The 18471-nt window shown below is 45.2% G+C and overlaps 1 protein-coding gene across 1 annotated transcript in view; it reads left to right on the top strand.

Annotated features, from left to right (window-relative positions):
- Window positions 1-18471, top strand: part of TLL2 (tolloid like 2) — a 219481-nt gene that overhangs the window by 158744 nt on the left and 42266 nt on the right. Inside the window, exon 10 of the mRNA XM_060192830.1 lies at window positions 3272-3374. Coding sequence (XP_060048813.1) covers window positions 3272-3374 — 103 coding nt within the window. The remainder of the gene's footprint in view (window positions 1-3271; window positions 3375-18471) is intronic.

Below are 18471 nucleotides of genomic sequence, written 5' to 3'. Positions count from 1 at the left end.
AAAAAGTGCTAAAAAGGAAAAGTGGGGGCAGGAGGTAGTGCAGCGGGGTAAGTGCACATAGTGCAAAGCACAAGGACCAGTGCAAGGATCCCAGTTCAAGCCCCTGGCTCTCCACCTGCGGGGGAAGGAGGGTCGCTTCACAGGCGGTAAAGCAGGCCTATCTTTCTCTCCCCCTCTCTGTCTTCCCCTCTTCTCTCCATTTCTCTCTGTCCTATCCAACAACAATAACAGCAATAACAACAACAAGGGCAACAAAAATGGGAAAATGTCTCCCAGGAACGGTGGATTCATAGTGCAGGCACTGAGCCCCAGCTATGACCCTAGAGGCAAAAAAAAAGGAAAAAAGTTATAGACTGGTGGTGGACAAACAACCGTGGAATGAATGAATGAATGAATGAATGAATGAATGAATGAATGAATGAATGAATGAATGAATGACACATGCAAGGAACTGTAGTAGTGCTGTTAGAACCACCACACCTCAGGGGAGTCGGGCGGTAGCGCAGCGGGTTAAGCGCACATGGCGCAAAGCACAAGGACCAGCAAAAGGATCGCGGTTCGAGCCCCCAGCTCCCCACCTGCAGGGGAATCGCTTCACAGGTGGTGAAGCAGGTCTGCAGGTGTCTGTCTTTCTCTCCCCCTCTCTGTCTTCCCCTCCTCTGTCCATTTCTCTCTGTCCTATCCAACAACAAAAATAATAATAACTATGACAATAAAACAACAAGGGCAACAAAAGGGAATAAATAAATAAATATTTTAAAAATAAAAAATAAAAAAATAAAAAAGAACCACCACACCTCAGAAGAGTGAAGACATGGCCCAAGGGACATTGATTCCAGAGACACTCTGATATCTAGACACTCGGGCTAACCCCAGGCCCTTTGGAGTGATTGATGACACTGTAGAGTCTTTTCCTACCCCTGAACTTCACTGACCCCTTACCTCCTAGCAAACCCCCATTCGCAAAGGGTCCTGCTCTATCTTTTTAATGCACCATACTTTCTGTAAACCACCTACTGACTTCAAACATTTAAGTTATTCCTCAGACAGAACTCAAGGACCTATCTACTCTGTTTATCTCCCCTGCTGTTAAGGTTTATTATTTAATGTCACAAGACTTCCTATGAGTATGTTTCTAAGAGGACACTCCTACTGTGGTCTGGGAGCTCTGATTGCTGAAGGGTAACCTGAGAGCACCCTCAGGGACGAGTCTTTCTAAACATATTGCTGGGCATTTGCTGCCCACATTCTTTCTTTCTTCCATCCATCCATCCATCCATCTATCCATCCATCCATCCATCCATCCATCCATCCATCCATCCATCCTTCCTTCCTTCCTTCCTTCCTTCCTTCCTTCCTTCCTTCCTTCCTTTCTTTTTATTTTATTTTATTTTATTTTTTTAATTTTATTTAAGAAAGGATTAATTAACAAACCATAGGGTAGGAGGGGTACAACTCCACACAATTCCCACCACCCAATCTCCATATCCCACCCCCTCCCCTGATAGCTTTCCCATTCTCTATCCCTCTGGGAGCATGGACTCAGGGTCATTGTGGGTTGCAGAAGGTGGAAGGTCTGGCTTCTGTAATTGCTTCCCCGCTGAACATGGGCGTTGACTGGTCGGTTCCTACTCCCAGTCTGCCTCTCTCTTTCCCTAGTAGGGTGGGTCTCTGGGGAAGCTGAGCTCCAGGACACATTGGTGGGGTCTTCAATCCAGGGAAGCCTGGCCGGCATCCTGATGGCATCTGGAACCTGGTGATTGAAAAGAGAGTTAACATACAAAGCCAAACAAATTGTTGAGCTATCATGGACCCAAAGCTTAGAATAGTGGAGAGGAAGTGTTAGGGGGGTACTTACTGCAAACTCTAGTGTACTTCTGCTTTCAGGTATATATTTTGCACTAGTTTATGGATATGTGTGAACATATGCTCTCTCTCACAGAAACTGGTATATATTTAGGTTTTGGGACTTTGTTAGAAAGTGAACTACCTGGGATGGAATTAGAGAAAACTATGAAAGGAAAGGTCTCACCCGAGTAATGAAGCTGAAGGGTTGTCATTCCACACGTGAAGTCTCTGGACACAGTCTGAGCTGAAGCATGTTGAGGTGGCAATCATTGCATTGGTTAGGTTGTGATCGGCGGATGCAATATTATATGATATGGATTGGGAGAGGCATACAGGAAAGTGGGCCCTATCCAAGGGTTCCAGGACTGGGGGAAGTAGGGGCTCTATAGTGGAGATGTGGGGTTCCTGCTGTCTTAGGGTTCAAAAAGACTATCGATAGTTAATGTTATCATCACATTATTTGTTAATTGGGTTAACTTTGAAAAGTCCCTTTGTTATGGTTTGCTGTACAGTACCCAGTATCTTGTATATAGCTGTGCTATTGGTTGCTTCTGATCTACTTGGTCTAGGCTTTTGAGAGAGTCCGCATATCAAATACACAGCCTATATATTAAAAAGATTCAGTTTGTGTTTTGAAAAACTTTGAGACATACAATTGATTTTCCCCCTCTCGTATTAATTAACTAGTGATTTATATGACTACACTTTACTAGGAGTGTACATAAACACCATTCCCACCACCAAAAGACTGTGACCCATCCCTCCCACCCACTCCCACCTCCCACTGGCCCAGGAAGCTGCATGTCTACCCCTCACCACAGGGTTTTTACTTTGGTGCCCTACCCTTCCTTCCTTTCTTCCGTTTTCTCTTTTTATGTCTTTCTCTTTCCTTCTTTATTTCTTTAAATTTTATTAGTGATTTGATAATGACTTAGAAAATTTCAAGATTAACGGGTACAACTCCACACTGTTTCTACCACCGGAGTTCTAGATCCCCATTCCCTCCACTGGCAGCTACAGCAATTCTCCCAAGGTTGCAGATATGGGTTAACTATTATTTCTACAATTATCTGTCTGTACTTTATATATTTGCCTTTTTTCTTTTTTTCCCTGTGTTCCCATCTTCTCTTCTGTTTGAAATTACACATATACCTATTACTACATCCAAACATTCCTCCTTTTTTGCACTTCTCTCTCTCGGTGCTGACGGAATTGGAATTCCGAGCCCTCTGGTCATCTTCTCCTAACATTTCTCCCCAACTACGAGTATGGACCAAAATTCTTTTGGGGGGAGTAGAAGGTGGGGAAATTCTGGCTTCTGCAATTGCTTCTCTGCTGGATGTGGGTCTTGGTGGTGGATCCATTCCCCTAGCCTATTTCTGTCTTTCCCTACCCACACTTACTTTCTGTTCCCTCTTTACAGATCATCTTAAATTTCACATCCATGGACTTGTTTAAAAGCCGCCTTTGCTGGTACGATTACGTGGAGGTCCGGGATGGTTATTGGAGAAAAGCCCCTCTGTTGGGTGAGTTGCTTTTAGAGAGCCTTTTTAGAGAAGGAATGGGATGTTCTGTGTGACATGGTTAAGGCTTGGAAGGGTCTGTCCTGCTGGTGGCCACAGGAAGCTCTCAGGGGAGCTCTCTGTATCATGTAAAACTCTGAACTCTCCATTTGGCCACACATGTTAAAAGCTTATAAAACTGTGAAAACCCTTTGACCCAACAGCTCTTCATTTCTTGGAACTTATCCTGAGAAACGAGTTAAGGATATGAGCGAAGCACCCAATACAACAATGTTCACGACACCAGGAAAGTTGAAAATAATCCTGACGCTTGATTGTAGCATTAATGGAATAAATTTTGATCCATATTTTTCAAATAAAACCTCTGCAGTCATTAAAAAAAAAAAGTTTAGTGAGGCTGGCAGATACCCCACCTGGTAGAGCATGCAAACCGCTGTGCATGAGACCTTGGGTTTGAGAGCAGACACTATATAGGAGCACTGTAGACACCACTAGGGGGGAAGTTCCATGGATGGTGGTATCTCCCTTTTCTCTCTATCTCACCCTGTCTCAAAAAAAATAAAGAAAGAAAAGAAAAGGGAAGTTAGTACTTCACTTGCTTGGCAGTATTTCTTTTTTTAATTTTTATTTGTAAAATGGAAACACTGACAAGACCATAGCATAAGAGGGGTACAATTCCACGCAGTTCCCACCATCAGAACTCTGTATCCCATCCTCTCCCCTGATAGCTTTTCTGTTCTTTAACCTTCTGCGAGTACGGACCCAGGGTCATTATGGGATGCAGAAGGTGGAAGGTCTGCCTTCTATAAATGCTTCCCCGCTGAACATGGGCGTTGGCAGGTCGATCCATACTCCCAGCCTCTCTCTCTTTCCCCTATGGGGCAGAATTCTGGGGATGCAGGACTCCAGGACACATTGGTGGGATCGTCTGCTCTGGGAAGTCCAGTTGACATCATGGTATAATCTGGAACCAGGTGGCAGAGTAATGAAGCCGGTGGGTTGACATTCCATGCCTGACATCTCTGGATGTAGTCCAAAGTGAAACATGCCGAGGTGGTACTGGTTGCATTGATTGGGTTGGGAGCAGCAGATGTAGTATCAGTTGGTGTGAATTGGGAGAGAAGTATGCAGGAAAGTGAGCCTCACCTTAGAGGTTTCAGGACTGGGAGAAATACAGGCTTTATAGAAAAAGGGGAAGATTCCTGCTGTCTTATGGTTTAGGAAAGCAATAGATAGTTTTAGCTATAACCAAATCATTTGGCAATTGGGTTAACTTGGAAAATCCCATTGTTAGGATTTATGGTAGCATACATGACCTCACCATAATTTATGCCCTTTAATGCACTTTACATATAGCTGTATCTTATAAAGTAATGCCACCAGTTGCTTCTGTTCTCCCTGGTCTGAGCTTTTAGGAAATTTAAAATTTCAAATAACAAGTCATTATTAGAAATGTATTAACAATTTGAGCCCACTGTTAAAATTCAATGTGATTACTAATTTGAAGTCTTTTTTAAAGTATTTTTTAAATGTTTATTTCCTTTTGTTGCCCTTGTTGTTTTATTGTTGTAGTTACTGATGTCGTCATTGTTGGATAGGACAGAGAGAAATGGAGAGAGGAGGGGAAGACAGAGAAGGGGAGAGAAAGATAGACACCTGCAGACCTGCTTCACCACCTGTGAAGCAACTCCCCTGCAGGTGGGGAGCCGGGGGCTCGAACCAGGATCCTTACGCTGGTCCTTGTGCTTCGCGCCATGCATGCTTAACCTGCTACGCTACCACCTGAATCCCACTACTTTGAAGTCTTAAGTGCTTAGATTGAAGGAACATATACTCAGAGCTATGGTCTATGCAACAAAAATTTTGAGACATTTGATCCATTTTTTCCCCTCTTTTATAAATTGAATAGTAATTTGTGAGACTATAAGTTAATAGAAGTGTATACTAATACCATTTCCACCACCAAAGGTCTGTAGGTCTGTGTCCCATTCTCCAACTCCCCCCCCCCCCCCCCAGTGAAGCTGAACATCTACCCTCACCCTCTACCCAGAGATTTTTACTTTAGTGCCCTACTCCAAACTCAGTCAGATTCTGCTTGGCAGTATTTCTATGCATGAGGGTCCTGGGCTCAGTCTCCAGTGCCACAGGATAGATAAAAGTTGGGAGTGATTGTTGACAAAGGTGAACATTGTCACACAATAAAAGGTATTATGAAATAGAATATGCAGGTAGTATTTCTTGTTCATTTTTTTTCTTTTGAACTTCTATTTTTTATTGATTTCCCATTGCTTTATAATGTAAGATTTTAGTAGTATACTTTTTTTTTTATTTAAGAAAGGACTAGTGAACAAAAGCATAAGGTAGGAGGGGTACAACTCCACACAATTCCCACCACCCAATCCCCATAACCCACCCCCTCCCATGGTAGCTTTCCCATTCTCTATCCCTCTGGGAGCATGGACCCAGGGTCATTGTGGGTTGCAGAAGGTAGAAGGTCTGGCTTCTGTAATTGCTTCCCCGCTGAACATGGGCGTTGACTGGTCAGTCCATACTCCCAGTCTGCCTCTCTCTTTCCCTAGTAGGGTGTGTCTCTGGGGAAGCTGAGCTCCAGGACACATTGGTGGGGTCTTCAATCCAGGGAAGCCTAGCCAGCATCCTGGTGGCATCTGGAACCTGGTGATTGAAAAGAGAGTTAACATGTGAAGCCAAACAATTTGTTGAGCAAAGTAGTATCCTTTTTTCATTAGTGATTTAATATGATTGACAAGATTGTATGATAATGGGCACAATTCCACACAGTTCCCACCAACACAGTTCCATGTCCCCATTCACTCCATTAGAAGCCTCCCTATTCTTTATCACTCTGGGAGTCTGGACCAAATATCTTTATGGGGTGCAGAAGGTGGAAGGGCTGGCTTCTATAATTGCTTCTCCTTGAACATTTGCAAGTGGATCCATACTCCCAGCCTAGTGGGGCAGGGCTCTGAAGAGGTGGGGTTCCAGGACACATTGGTGAGGTTCTGTGCCCAGGGAAGTAAGGATGGTGTCACGGTAGCATCTGCAACTTGGTGGCTGAAAAGTGGTAAGATATAAAGCAGAACAAATTGTTTAGTAATCAGGAACCTAGAGGTAAGGAGTATAGTTTTATACCTGTATGTGTGTTTACAAAATGGAACCCTTCATCTGTTCCTCCCTCTCCTTCACCCTCCCACACCTTCTGACAATCATTATAGTTTTCACTGAACAAGTTTCCATTGGATAAAAATTATTTATATGTATAGTATGAAGATAATGCACACACAGGGGTAGTAGTGAATGAATGAATGAGATAGTGCTGATATAATAAATAAGGAGTGCTAGGCAGCACAGCAAATGGAATAGTGAATATATTGTTTCTCAAAATTGTTTAAAGCAAATTTCTAAATTCTGTGTGGGCTGAATTGAGCTAGAAGAACCACTTTGTGAAAGACAATGACAACAGCAAATAGAGTTATGCATACCAAGTAATTGCCCATGGTGATCATGTCAGGCTGATAAAGTACTTTTCAAAATCACTGTTTAGCTAGATTCTCTATTTTTTCTTTCTTTTTAAAAATTTTTATTTACTTATTTATTTCCTTTTGCTGCCCTTGTTTTTTATTGTTGTAGTTATTATTGTTGATATTGATGTTGTTGTTGGATAGGACAGAGAGAAATGGAGAAAGGAGGGGAAGATAGAGAGGGGGAGAGAAAGATAGACACCTGCAGACCTGCTTCACCACCTGTGAAGCGACTCCCCTGCAAGGTGGGAGCCAGGGGCTCAAACCGGGATCCTTACGTCGGTCCAACTCATACATGAAAAGGCAGGTTAAAATTTTGGTGAAGAGGCAGGGGACAGCCTGTGCTAAGAGTAAAGTCAGGTGGTGACTCAGTGGTCGAATGCACACATTATTATGCATGAAGATTCAGATTCAAGTGCCCTGTCTCCATCTGCAGGGTGGAAGCTTCACAAGCAGTGAAGTTTGGGGTGTCTTTCCTCTTTCTCTACTTCTCCCTTCCTCTTCCTCTTACCCTCCCCTACTACCCTTTGTCTATCCCCCTCTATAAAAAAGAAGAAGAGAAAGAAAAAAGGGGGAAGAATGGCTTCTGTCAATGGTAGAGCTACACAGGCACCAAACCCCAGCAATAATCCTGGTGGCAGTAAGTAAATAAATGGAAAGAAGAAGGAAAGCAAGAAGGGGAAAGAGAAAGAAGTCAGTTCTCACTCAAGATTGGTCATAGGAGTGTTTTTTTTTTCTTATTATTAGTGATTTAATAATGATTGACAAGATAAGAGGGGTGAAATTCCATACAGTTCCCACCACCAGAGTTCTGTATCCCATCCCTTCTATTGAAAGTTTCCCTATTCTTTACCCCTCTGGGAGTATAGACCAAAGATCTTTATAGGGAGCAGAAGGTGGGAGGTCTGGATTCTGTAATTGCTTCTCTACTGGACATGGGCGTTGGCTGATCAATCCCTACTCCCAGCCTGTTTGTCTTACCCTAGTGGGGCAGGATTCTGGAGAGGTGGGGTTCTAGGACACACTGGTGAGGTCATCTCCCCAGGGAAGTCAGGTTGGTGTCATGGTAGCACCTGCAACTTGGTGGCTAAAAAGCTTTAAGAATAAAGCAAAACAATTTATTTAATAATCAGGAACCTAAAAGTTAAAGTATAGCAGATGAAATTTGGGGACTTTGTCATGTTGGAAGGAGGTAGGGAATTCTCTTTTAAGTACACTCCAAGGGGCCCATGACTACTAATTTTTAACTGAGCCCACTAGCTAACATGCAGGTGGGCTAGAAGTATTGACTGGGAAGATGTCGGAGTTGAGGGTAGGACTAGAAAGCAGGATAAAGGCAGAGAGAAGCTCCCAAATATGGGAAAAGTATGTAAATATCATTAACTATAAACCCCATTGATCTGACCTAGGACCCATGTCTATTCATATTTTGCACAGGAGCCTGTGTAACCTCTGTATCCCTGTCAGTCTGAGCTTGTATTCCACGGTCATGGCTAGGAACATTCTAGGCTGCACTCATTTCAGGACCAGTCTTTCTCAAGTGGCAGAGTATGTTGACCAGAGCACTGCTCAGCTGTGACTTATGGTGGTGCAAGGGATTGAACCTGGGACCTTGGATCCTCAGGTATAAGAGTCTGTTTGCTATGCTCCCCTGCCTGAGAAGAGCTCTTAACTGTGTCACCAGAGAAAGTGTATAGTTGGAAAAGTGGGTGGGAACGGCCATCATGGTAGAAGCAGAAAGAGAAACAGATTCACAGGAGCCAGAAGGAAGTACTGAGGCAGAGAAGGGATCGTCCATGTCTTCAGTGGGGTCTGTGGGCTGAGCTTCTAGTCTGTAAGCTTAGGTCCTCAGTGAGACCCCCCCAAGCCCCTAGTTTATCTGCTGGACAGAAGACCTACTTGATCTCTGTGAGTGACTGAACTGTTGTGTGGGCAGCTGGCAGTAGGGAAATGAAAGAAAGCAGGTGGGTAAGGATATTGCTCTTTGGGCAGAGTACCAGACTTGCACATGTTAAGGCCCTGAGTTCTATCTCCAGCAATGTATATGCCAGAGCATTGCTCTGGTCTCTTTCTTACAATAAATAAGTCTTTTAAAAAGGAAAGAAAGGAAATCAATGAGTTGGGCGATCTCACAGTCAAACTCAGTCTGACTTTATGGCTGGTTCTGGATGAGGTCAGAAGGGTTTATTTACAAATGAAGGTCTGGCTGAGTTCCAGGGCTGGGGGTGGTGGTCTATACAAAGGTTCTGTATTGGGTGGGTTATGCAAAGAGACTTCCATGCCTGATGTACCAAAACCCCAGGTTCAATCTCCCACACCACCGTAAACTAGAGCTGAGCAGTGCTCTTGTTAAGAGAGAGAGAGAGAGAGAGAGAAGAAAGAAATCTGAGTATTTATGTTGCATCTAATTACTTCCCTTGCAAAGTTCAAGACGAGTGAAAATGAAGACTCATGAAGGAGATTCTGTATGACCAAAGGGGCCCGGCTGCCATTGGGAATAACACCCAGACTCCTCCTTTCCAGAGGACCATGAATTTACATTCCCAGAGTTACAACAGGTAGTGATTTGCATTCACAGGTGTTCCAGAGAGAGACCAAGGACAGGTTATGAGCACTGGGAACCAGCCAGGAAGTCTGCGCGGCACCCATGGAGAAGCCAAGGAAGTGACTCCAGCCAAGCACAAACAGGGTGGCAGAAAGACAGAAGGCTAGTTTCTTGGGAACAGAGAGGTTCCCAGATCTGGCTGCATACCACCAACAGCTAGGATCAATGAACATAGATTTGTGGGGGGTCCACTGAGCCAGAATTTCCAGAATGATCCCACTTACCCACAAAGGCCTGTGCATGATTGTTTGACTAGTGCCAGATATCCAGAAAGGAGCCAGCACAGTACTCATCAGACTCCTGAAGGGACACATACACTGGTAGTGGGAAGCTTCCTGGTTTCCTTTGCAGACTTCTGGACCATCTGAATCTTTACAGAAAGCATTCAGGGTTTTTTTTTTATTTTTCTTTCTTTCTTTTTTTGCCACCAAGGTTATTGGTGCCTGCACTATGAATCCACTGCTCCCAGCAGCCATTCTTTCCTTTTTCTTTTTTCTTTTTCTCTGTTTTACTTGATAGGAAAGATAAAAACTGAGAAGGGAGAGAGAGAGACCTGCAGACCTGCTTTACCACTCATGAAACATCCCCCCTATAAGTGGGGAGGTGGAGATCAGGGGCTTGAACCCAGGTCTTTGCACATAATAATGTGCATGCTTAACCAAGTGCACCTCCTCCCGGCCCCTCAGACATTATTTCATAATTAAATAAGGGAAGGCACCGTGTGGGCATGAAACCACAGAAAGCTTAACCTAATGGCAAACATAGTATATGGCTTGTGCCACACGTCCATGAAAAGGCCATGCACCCCAAGTGTGAAATGACTTGCTAAGGTCACACAGCCAGCTGAGATCAGACCAGAGCACTGTCCTCATGATGGGGAAAGGAAACTGCTAAATCTGAGAAGGGTATCCCTTCAGGGACCACCAGATGAAAATGCATGATGCATGATTTATCTGAAATTAAAATGTAACTGGGCTTCCTGTCTTTTTGTTGGCAAAAGCCAGTAACCCTATATCCACCCCCAGGAATGTGATGAGCCTACAAGTCTCAGAAGGAAGAGGAGGAAGAGGAAGATCAGGAGAAGAAGGAGGAAACTGTCTATTTCTGAAGTTCCCCAGGGAGGGCCAAGGCACAAGGCATGCTCCTGAGGACAGGCACAGGCAGAGAGTTCCAGTGGTTCCCTGTTCTTAAACTTGAAACAAAAATTTTTCTTGCTACAACTTCTGATCTTTCCAGCTGTAACTAGATGGGGCTTTGCTTTTTGCTGTTGGGGATGGTTTGTTTTGCTCGCTGGCTCTTATTTGGCCTTCTTTCACCGTGTGTGTGTGTGTGTGTGTGTGTGTGTGTGTGTGTGTGTGTGTTGCAGCCAAAACACCGTGTGTGTGTGTGTGTGTGTGCATTTGTGTGTGTGTTGCAGCCAAAGCAGTGTGTGTGTGTGTGTGTGTGTGTGTGTGTGTGTGTGTTGCAGCCAAAGCATGGCCCAGCGCCTGTAGCCGTCATTCTTCATTTGCTAGAGCTCTCCTTTGCCAACTATTTGGTCTGCTCTGATGTTTCCAAATGCAGTTGTTAGAGAACTTTTGTGTTTGGAACAAGTGCATTGTGTGGGCCAGCCTGGTCCCTGGGAGGGGTCAGGGCCATGAAATCTGAGGGAGGAGGCAGGTCAATGCCCCTTTGGCAGGAGGGAGAGCGGATTAGGACGGCTTGTGAAGTATGCATCTCACTCTGAAAAACTGCTCGTAGCATATTTTCCCAGGGCCGTGTGTGAAAATCCAGGCATAATGGACGCATAACTTTTTATGAATGAAGCCTTTATGACTCCCCACGGAGCCCACTTGTCCTGTCCTCATCTGCATTTCCTCTTCTTGATATCCTTATTAAACTCCTCCTCCCAAGCCAGGAACCAGGTTTCAATTTAGGAATTTGACACTTTCTTCTCTTGCCCAATTTTTTTTTCTACAGCCTGTTAGTCTCCCTGGAAGGAAGCTGCTTGGGAACTGAGTGTCTACACAGTAATTAGAAGGGAAGTGTAAATGAATTGAGGGCATAGCACAGCTGGTATATTGGGTTTTCAGCATTAGGGGGTCACTGATGTGATTTAACCTAAAGGCTGAGAAAGGTGACCATAGAGAACTCATCCAGAAATCTGTTTTATTCTTTTCTTTTCTTTTCTTTTCTTTGCCTCCAGGGTTATCGCTGGCGCTCAGTGCTGGCACTATGAACCTACTACTCCTGGTGGCCATTTTTTCCCCCATTTATTAGATAAGACAGAGAAATTGAGAGGGTTGGGGAAGATAGAAAGGGAGAGTGAAAGATAGACAGCTGCAGACCTGCTTTGCTGTATGTGGGAAGCCAGGGGCTCGAACCCAAATCCTTACACAGTCCTTGAGATTCATACTATGTGTGCTTAACCAGGAGCACTACTGCCCAGCCCCCCTTCATCCAGAAATCTTGAAAGGCTGCCCTGCTGATCGTATTCCCCATGCTCATTCCCACTAAAAGAATTATTCTCACAGTGCACTTTTACCTAAAGAACTGTCCTTGGCTACATTGCACCACCACGCTGCACACAAAAGCCTCCCCCCCATCTTTCCCTGAAGTGGCTTGGGAAGTTCAGAAAGGCCAGGCTGGCTAATCTTGACTGAGGTCCCTTGGATGGGGTGGCCTCCCCAATGAGCAGAAATGATAGCTTGGGTCAAACAACTGTGCCTGGCTTTGCCACAGACTGGCTTCCACCATCATCTTATATGTCTGTTTCTAAACTGGGACATGGAAATAGTGTTTCCATTCCCGGAGAGCAGGTTCAATGACTGTTTTTCTCAGAAACATAATAATGTTTGGGACTGTACCTTACAGAATTTCCTTTTATGGTGGTGATGGCAGTCGGGCAGTGACACACACACCTGGTTAAGTGCTCACATTACAGTGCACAAGGACCAGGTTCAAGCCCCTGCTTCCCACCTGCAGGGGGACAGCTTCACAAGCAGTGAAGTAGGGCTTCAGGTGTCTCTCTCCCTTTCTCCCTCTATCTCCCCCACCCTCTCAATTTCTCTCTGTCCCTATACAATAATAAATAAATAAAATATTTTAAAAAGAGAGATGATTGGGGGTTGGGTGGTAGCCCAGCGGATTAAGCGCACATGATGCAAAGCACAAGGACCGGAGCAAGGATCCCAATTCAAGCCCCTGGCTCCCCACCTGCGGGGGGGGGGGGGTGTCGCTTCACAAGTGGTGAAGCACGTCTGCAGGTGTCTGTCTTTCTCTCCCCCATCTCTGTCTTCCCCTCCTCTCTCCATTTCTCTTTGTCCTATCCAACAACAACAACAGCAATGATAACAATAATAACAACAGCGATAAACAAGGGCAACAAAAGGGAAAAAATAGCTTCCAGGAGCAGTGGATTTCTAGTGCAGGCACTGAGCCCCAGCAATAACTCTGGAGGCAAAAGAAAAAAAAGTGATAGTGGTGAGCTATAATGATGCTCGAGATCTCAGACTGCCAACCTGAAAATGCTGCTTCCACTTAAAATCTCAGAGTGTAACTCAAATCGATTGCAACTCAGTATAAACCCTCCGACCCTCAGTTTCTGGGAGGATGAGATTAGTATCAATACCTCAGTCAGGGGGCAGTGAGGATGAGATGAGATAATCTAAAGCATTTTGAATAGTGTCTGATATAAACATGTGTAGGTTTTTTTTTTCTCCCAGGGTTTGTGTTTGAACCAGCAGGATTCCACCGCTCCCAGCAGAGCTGCTGCTTCTTTCTTCCACCTTCTTCCTCTTCCACTTACTCTTGCTCTCCTCCTCCTCTTCCTCCTCAGTCTTCTTTAGAGGGTAACAGAGAAGGAGAGAGGAAGAGACATCTCTTCACTTCTCTACTGTTGATGAAGCTTTCCTCTCCCCCTCCCCTTTTGTTGCCCCTTTTTTATTGCTGTTGTAGTTATTATTGTTGTTGTTATTGATGTCATCGTTGTTAAATAGGACAGAGAGAAATGGAGAGAGGAGGGGAAGACAGAGAGGGGGAGAGAAAGATAGACACCTGCAGATCTGCTTCACTGCCTGTGAAGCAACTCCCCTGCAGGTGGGAAGCCGGGGACTCGAACCAGGATCCTTATGCCGGTCCTTGCACTTCATGCCACATGCACTTAACCCACTGCACTACCGCCCGATCACTGAAGCTTTCCTCTTTTATGGTGCTCCCATGTGGTGGTGGTGGGGGGGGAGAGATGTTAAGCCTGGGTTCTCATGTAAAGTTTTTTTAAAAATTTATTTATTATTGGATAGAGACACAGAGAAATGGAGAGGGGAGGGGGAGATAAAGAGAGAAAGAGACAGAGAGATACCTGCAACCCTGCTTCACCACTCGTGAAGCTTTCCCCCTGTAGAAGGGGGTCAGGGGCTTTCACCTGGCTCCTTGTGTCCCTGCAGGTAGGGACCAGGGACTTGAACCTGGTTCCTTGTGCACTGTAACTTAGCCTGACCCCCTCATGCAAAGTTTTAATGGCACCATTATGATGAAAAATATGACACTGAGAGGCCAGTCAAGGAACAAAGTAGAGAGTTCAAGCTAGGAATGACCAGCCGATAGGAAGCAAGACTTTCTGTAGACATGAAGAGGTTATGTAGAAATGATTCCTATTTCATTCCAGCAGTCTAGCTCTGCCACATAACCCTGTGCTCTCTGGAGGACTGAGAAGACTTGGGTTGTTCTGTGATTCCACCATGGGTGGTTCATCTTGTCCAGTTGCGAGCTCAGGCAGGAAGGCAGTGGGTGTCCCTCTGCCTTTTGGAAACAGTTCCCAGCGGCTGTGACAGCTGGGGATTTAAGAGAACTGTAGACTCAAAACGTAGGCTTCCTGGTAAGCGTTACTTCCCCGTGCTTCTGTGCTATTTTCCAAGAACTAATTGACACTAATTGGTCATGCCAGCAAGAGCCATTACTGGGAATTTATAGGCTTCTGGTGGAGTTTTCTTGACCAAATTCTTGGCAGGAGTTTGAGTTCTCTCGCTCAGTGTTAAGCTCACCAAATCCACACAGCTGCAGGTGGCCAGTATCGGAAGGAAGCAGAAGGACATTAGCAGCCTCTACCTCCATGTCTCCCCAAATGATGTATGCTGCAGTTGGACATCGGAAGTGTCCGTGACAGCACTGATTCCTCTCCCGGCCTCAACTCCCCCTTTTCTCAACAGGACAAAGCAGAGTTACAACTTCAAGGGGTTGAGCCAAATGGCTTACCTAGTGTGGGCATGATGGGCTGTATAATGGACTGAACACAGTGACTCACATATAGTACAACTGGACATTGCAGGCGTACAGGTCAATAGTGCTTAGTATGCTTACAGAGTTGTACAGTCATCTTCATGGTCTGATTTATTTTTAATTATATTAATTTACTTTTATAAAGACAGAAGGGAGGGGAGAGAGAGTGACATCTGCTGCATGAAGCTTCCTCCCCACAGGTGGGAACCAGGGGCTTGAACCAGGTCCTTGCATATGGCAATATGTCCTCTCTCTCTCTCTCTCTCTCTCTTTCTGTTTTATTGCCACCAGGGTTATCAGTGGAACTCAGTGCCAGCACTATGAATCCATGGTTCCCAGTAGCCATTTTGTTGTTGTTGTTGTTATTACTGTTTTTCCTTTCTTGTTTTATTTGATGGGACAGACAACAATTTTTTAAGGGAGGGGATATAGGGAGAGAGAAAGACACCTGAAGACCTGTTCCAGTGCTCGTAAAGCATCCCCCCCCCCATAGGGGGGGAGTGGGGACTTGAAACCAGGGCCTTCCGCATGGCAATATGAACACTTAACTGGGTACTCCACTGCCCGACTTCCCAATGTGTGCTCTCTACTGGCCCCACCACAGTCAGATTTAGAGCCATGCCATCACCCCACAAAGGCAGCTGATACCTTCAATATTCCTTTCCACTTGCCCCCAGGCAGAACCACAGCATCCAGTCCCAGCAGGGCTTGATGGCTATGTTGTACACTGATCTGTATAACTCAGACTCTGCCCCACCTTGCCCCCCATCCCTGTCATTGCCTGGCAACCATCCCTACATAACATTAGGAACTATATGGCCAAGATCCACTGAGCTCTGGGAAGGCAGGCCTTTCCCCTCTTTATCTGTGATGAGCGTCTGAATTCCAGACAACTTATTTTTGTCTAAGAAATCTGTATTTATTTGTATTTTTCCAACACCAAAAGTTCAGTAACAATTATGAACCCCTTTCCATCAGGTAGGAAGATCTTAATGTCAGTCCCATCTGCAGCCCTCTGTCCATATCAGTGGCTGTGGGTGGGTCAACTCTTTGTCTCAACCCTCAGCCAGTTCAGATTGAGTCTCATCCCACACATTCTCAGAAGACAGTCTGGGGGAGGTATTCTGTGGGAGGTATTCAAATCCTCTGGGCAATGGAAGAGTCATTTCTACACCTCTCTTGGGAGCCTGGAGTCACTCTGCCACCACCGAATGCTTCAGGCCTGTCTCCTGGTCTGGTGTCTTCATAAATCATCTGGACACTCTGACCCCAGTCTGGGCTTGAGGACTTTCAGGTCTTGTTGCCCAGGAACTGAGGGGGCAGGTCTCTGTTGTTAAAAATTCGGTGGCTCCAGCCGGCCGGGCTAGCTTCACGGGCGGGTAACAGAGACACAGAGACAACGGCTGGGCAGGGAAGCTGTATTTCTTTATTCAAGAACAACGATTCATAAACTAAGACAAACTAATCACCAAACAGAACTCTGCTGCCTCTTTGCGGCGGCGCAAGCACTTTCTCTTACTCCAGAACTCAGGAACCCAGGAACTCTGGCGGGGTTCCTTCGGGGCGGGGCTAAGCGGGCCCGCAAAACTAACTGGACTGATCTAATTCTCTCGGTGGGGGAGAACTAGAACCCAATGTAAAGCATACAACAGGTCTCTATGTCTCTCAGATCCCTAAACCTAGTGGGGGTTTCAAATGTCTGTTTCCACCTAGTTAAGAGTAGGACAGGGAGGTTCGGGTAGTAGTGCACCGGGTTAAGCACACATAGTGCAAAGCGCAAGGACAGGCTTAAGGATCCTGGTTCGAGCCCCCAGCTCCCCACCTGCAGGGGGGTTGCTTCACAAGTAGTGAAGCAGGTCTGCAGGTGTCTATTTTTCTCTCCCCCTCTCTGTCTTCCCTTCCCCTCTCCGTTTCTCTGTCCTATCCAACAACAATGACAGCAGTGACAACAACAATAATATTAACAACAACGATAAACGACAAGGGTAACAAAAGGGAAAAAATAATCTCCAGGAGTAGTGGGTTCGTAGAACAGGTACCGAGCCCCAGTGATAACTATGGAGGGGAAAAAAAATACAACAGGGGACAGCGTCCTTTTAAAGGCTCCATAGTGCCCTATCAGATCCCCCTCTCCCTCTTCTCTGTCTCTCTCTTTTTTTTATTAGTGATTCAATATTGATTTACAAAGTTACATGTCAACAGGGATATAATTCCATACCTTTCCCGTCACTAGAGCACTGAATCCCTACTCTCTCCATTGCAGTCCACTGCAGTTCTCCCAGGGTTACAGACAACTATCTCTACAACTCTCTGTCTGCATTTATACATAACTGCCCCCTTTTACTTCCAGATCCAGTCCTTCCTCTGTAAGCCACATATAACCCTATAACTACATCCAGATATCTTTCCCCTTTTCGTCTTCTCTTTGGAAGCCGATGGAGCTGGAGTTCAGAGCCTTCTTATCCTTTTTCTCCTATCACTTCTCCCCCAGTGGGAATATGGATCAGAGTTGTTTTTGGGGTGCAGAAGATAGGAGTTCTGGCTTCTATGATTGTTTCTCCACTGGACTTGGGTGTTGACAGGTTGATTCATACCCCCAGCCTGTCTCTATCTTTCCCTAGTGGGCCAGAATTCTGGAGAGGTGAGGTTCCAGGACACATTGGTAAGATCATCTGCCCAGAGAATTCAGGATAGAATCATGGTAGCATCTGCAGCTGGGTGTCTGGAAGGTGGCAGGATATAAAGTGAGGCCAAATGGTTAATAAACAAGAACCAAAAAGTAGGAACAGAACAGTTAAGATTAGGGATCCTAGGCTGGAAGAGAGCTTAGAAGTTCACTTTTCAGCAAGTTTCTAAGGGTCCATGACTATGGTAGGCTTTGCTTGAGTTTGATAGCTAGGCATGAAGTTCGATAAAAACATTTTCTGAGCACGCGTCACCAAGTGCAAGAACCGGCATAAGGATCCCTGTTCGAGCCCCCGGCTCTCCACCTGCAGGGGAGTCCCTTCACAGGCGGTGAAGCAGGTCTGCAGGTGTCTGTCTTTCTCTCCCCCTCTCTGTCTTACCCCTCCTCTCTCCATTTCTCTCTGTCCTATCCAACAACGACAACATCAATAACAACAACAACAATTAAAAAACAAGGGCAACAAAAGGGAAAATAAATAAATAAATATAAAAAAATTTTAAAAAAGAAATGTCTGTTATTAAAAAAAACAAACAAACATTTTCTGAGAAAATGGTATCAGAGTAGCGAAAAGGGCCAGAATGTTGGATTAGGGCAGAGAGTAACTCCCATTCTTGAAACTATTCTGTGGATAGAATTAACTATTTTATCTCTACCCACCTGATCCAGGGCCCATATATATATATTTATATTTAGCACCAGAATCTGTCTAACCTCTGAATTCCTACTGGTCTGAGCTCACAGATCATGATCACAGCTGGGAACATTCTAGGCTACACTCATTTCAGGACCAGTCTCCCTTGAGTGACGGGACAGGATAGCCCAGCTTCCCTTCGCAGACTGGGTCAGTCCTTACCATAGCTGCTGTATGGTGCCTCTCCCACTTCTCCTCACTCTTCTGCCCTAGGAATCCTTCTAAGACTACAAGTAAGGGAAAATGAGATCTTATCTGTGTGTATTCTACTAAATCTTTGGCATTGTGACTTTGCTTGTAAAATCCAAACACCTAGCAGATTT

This window comes from Erinaceus europaeus, chromosome 1, assembly GCF_950295315.1.
Source record: "Erinaceus europaeus chromosome 1, mEriEur2.1, whole genome shotgun sequence".
In the NCBI taxonomy this organism is placed as follows: Eukaryota; Metazoa; Chordata; class Mammalia; order Eulipotyphla; family Erinaceidae; genus Erinaceus; species Erinaceus europaeus.
Note: the sequence above shows the minus strand (reverse complement) of the source record. Positions and strands in the feature narration are given on the sequence as shown.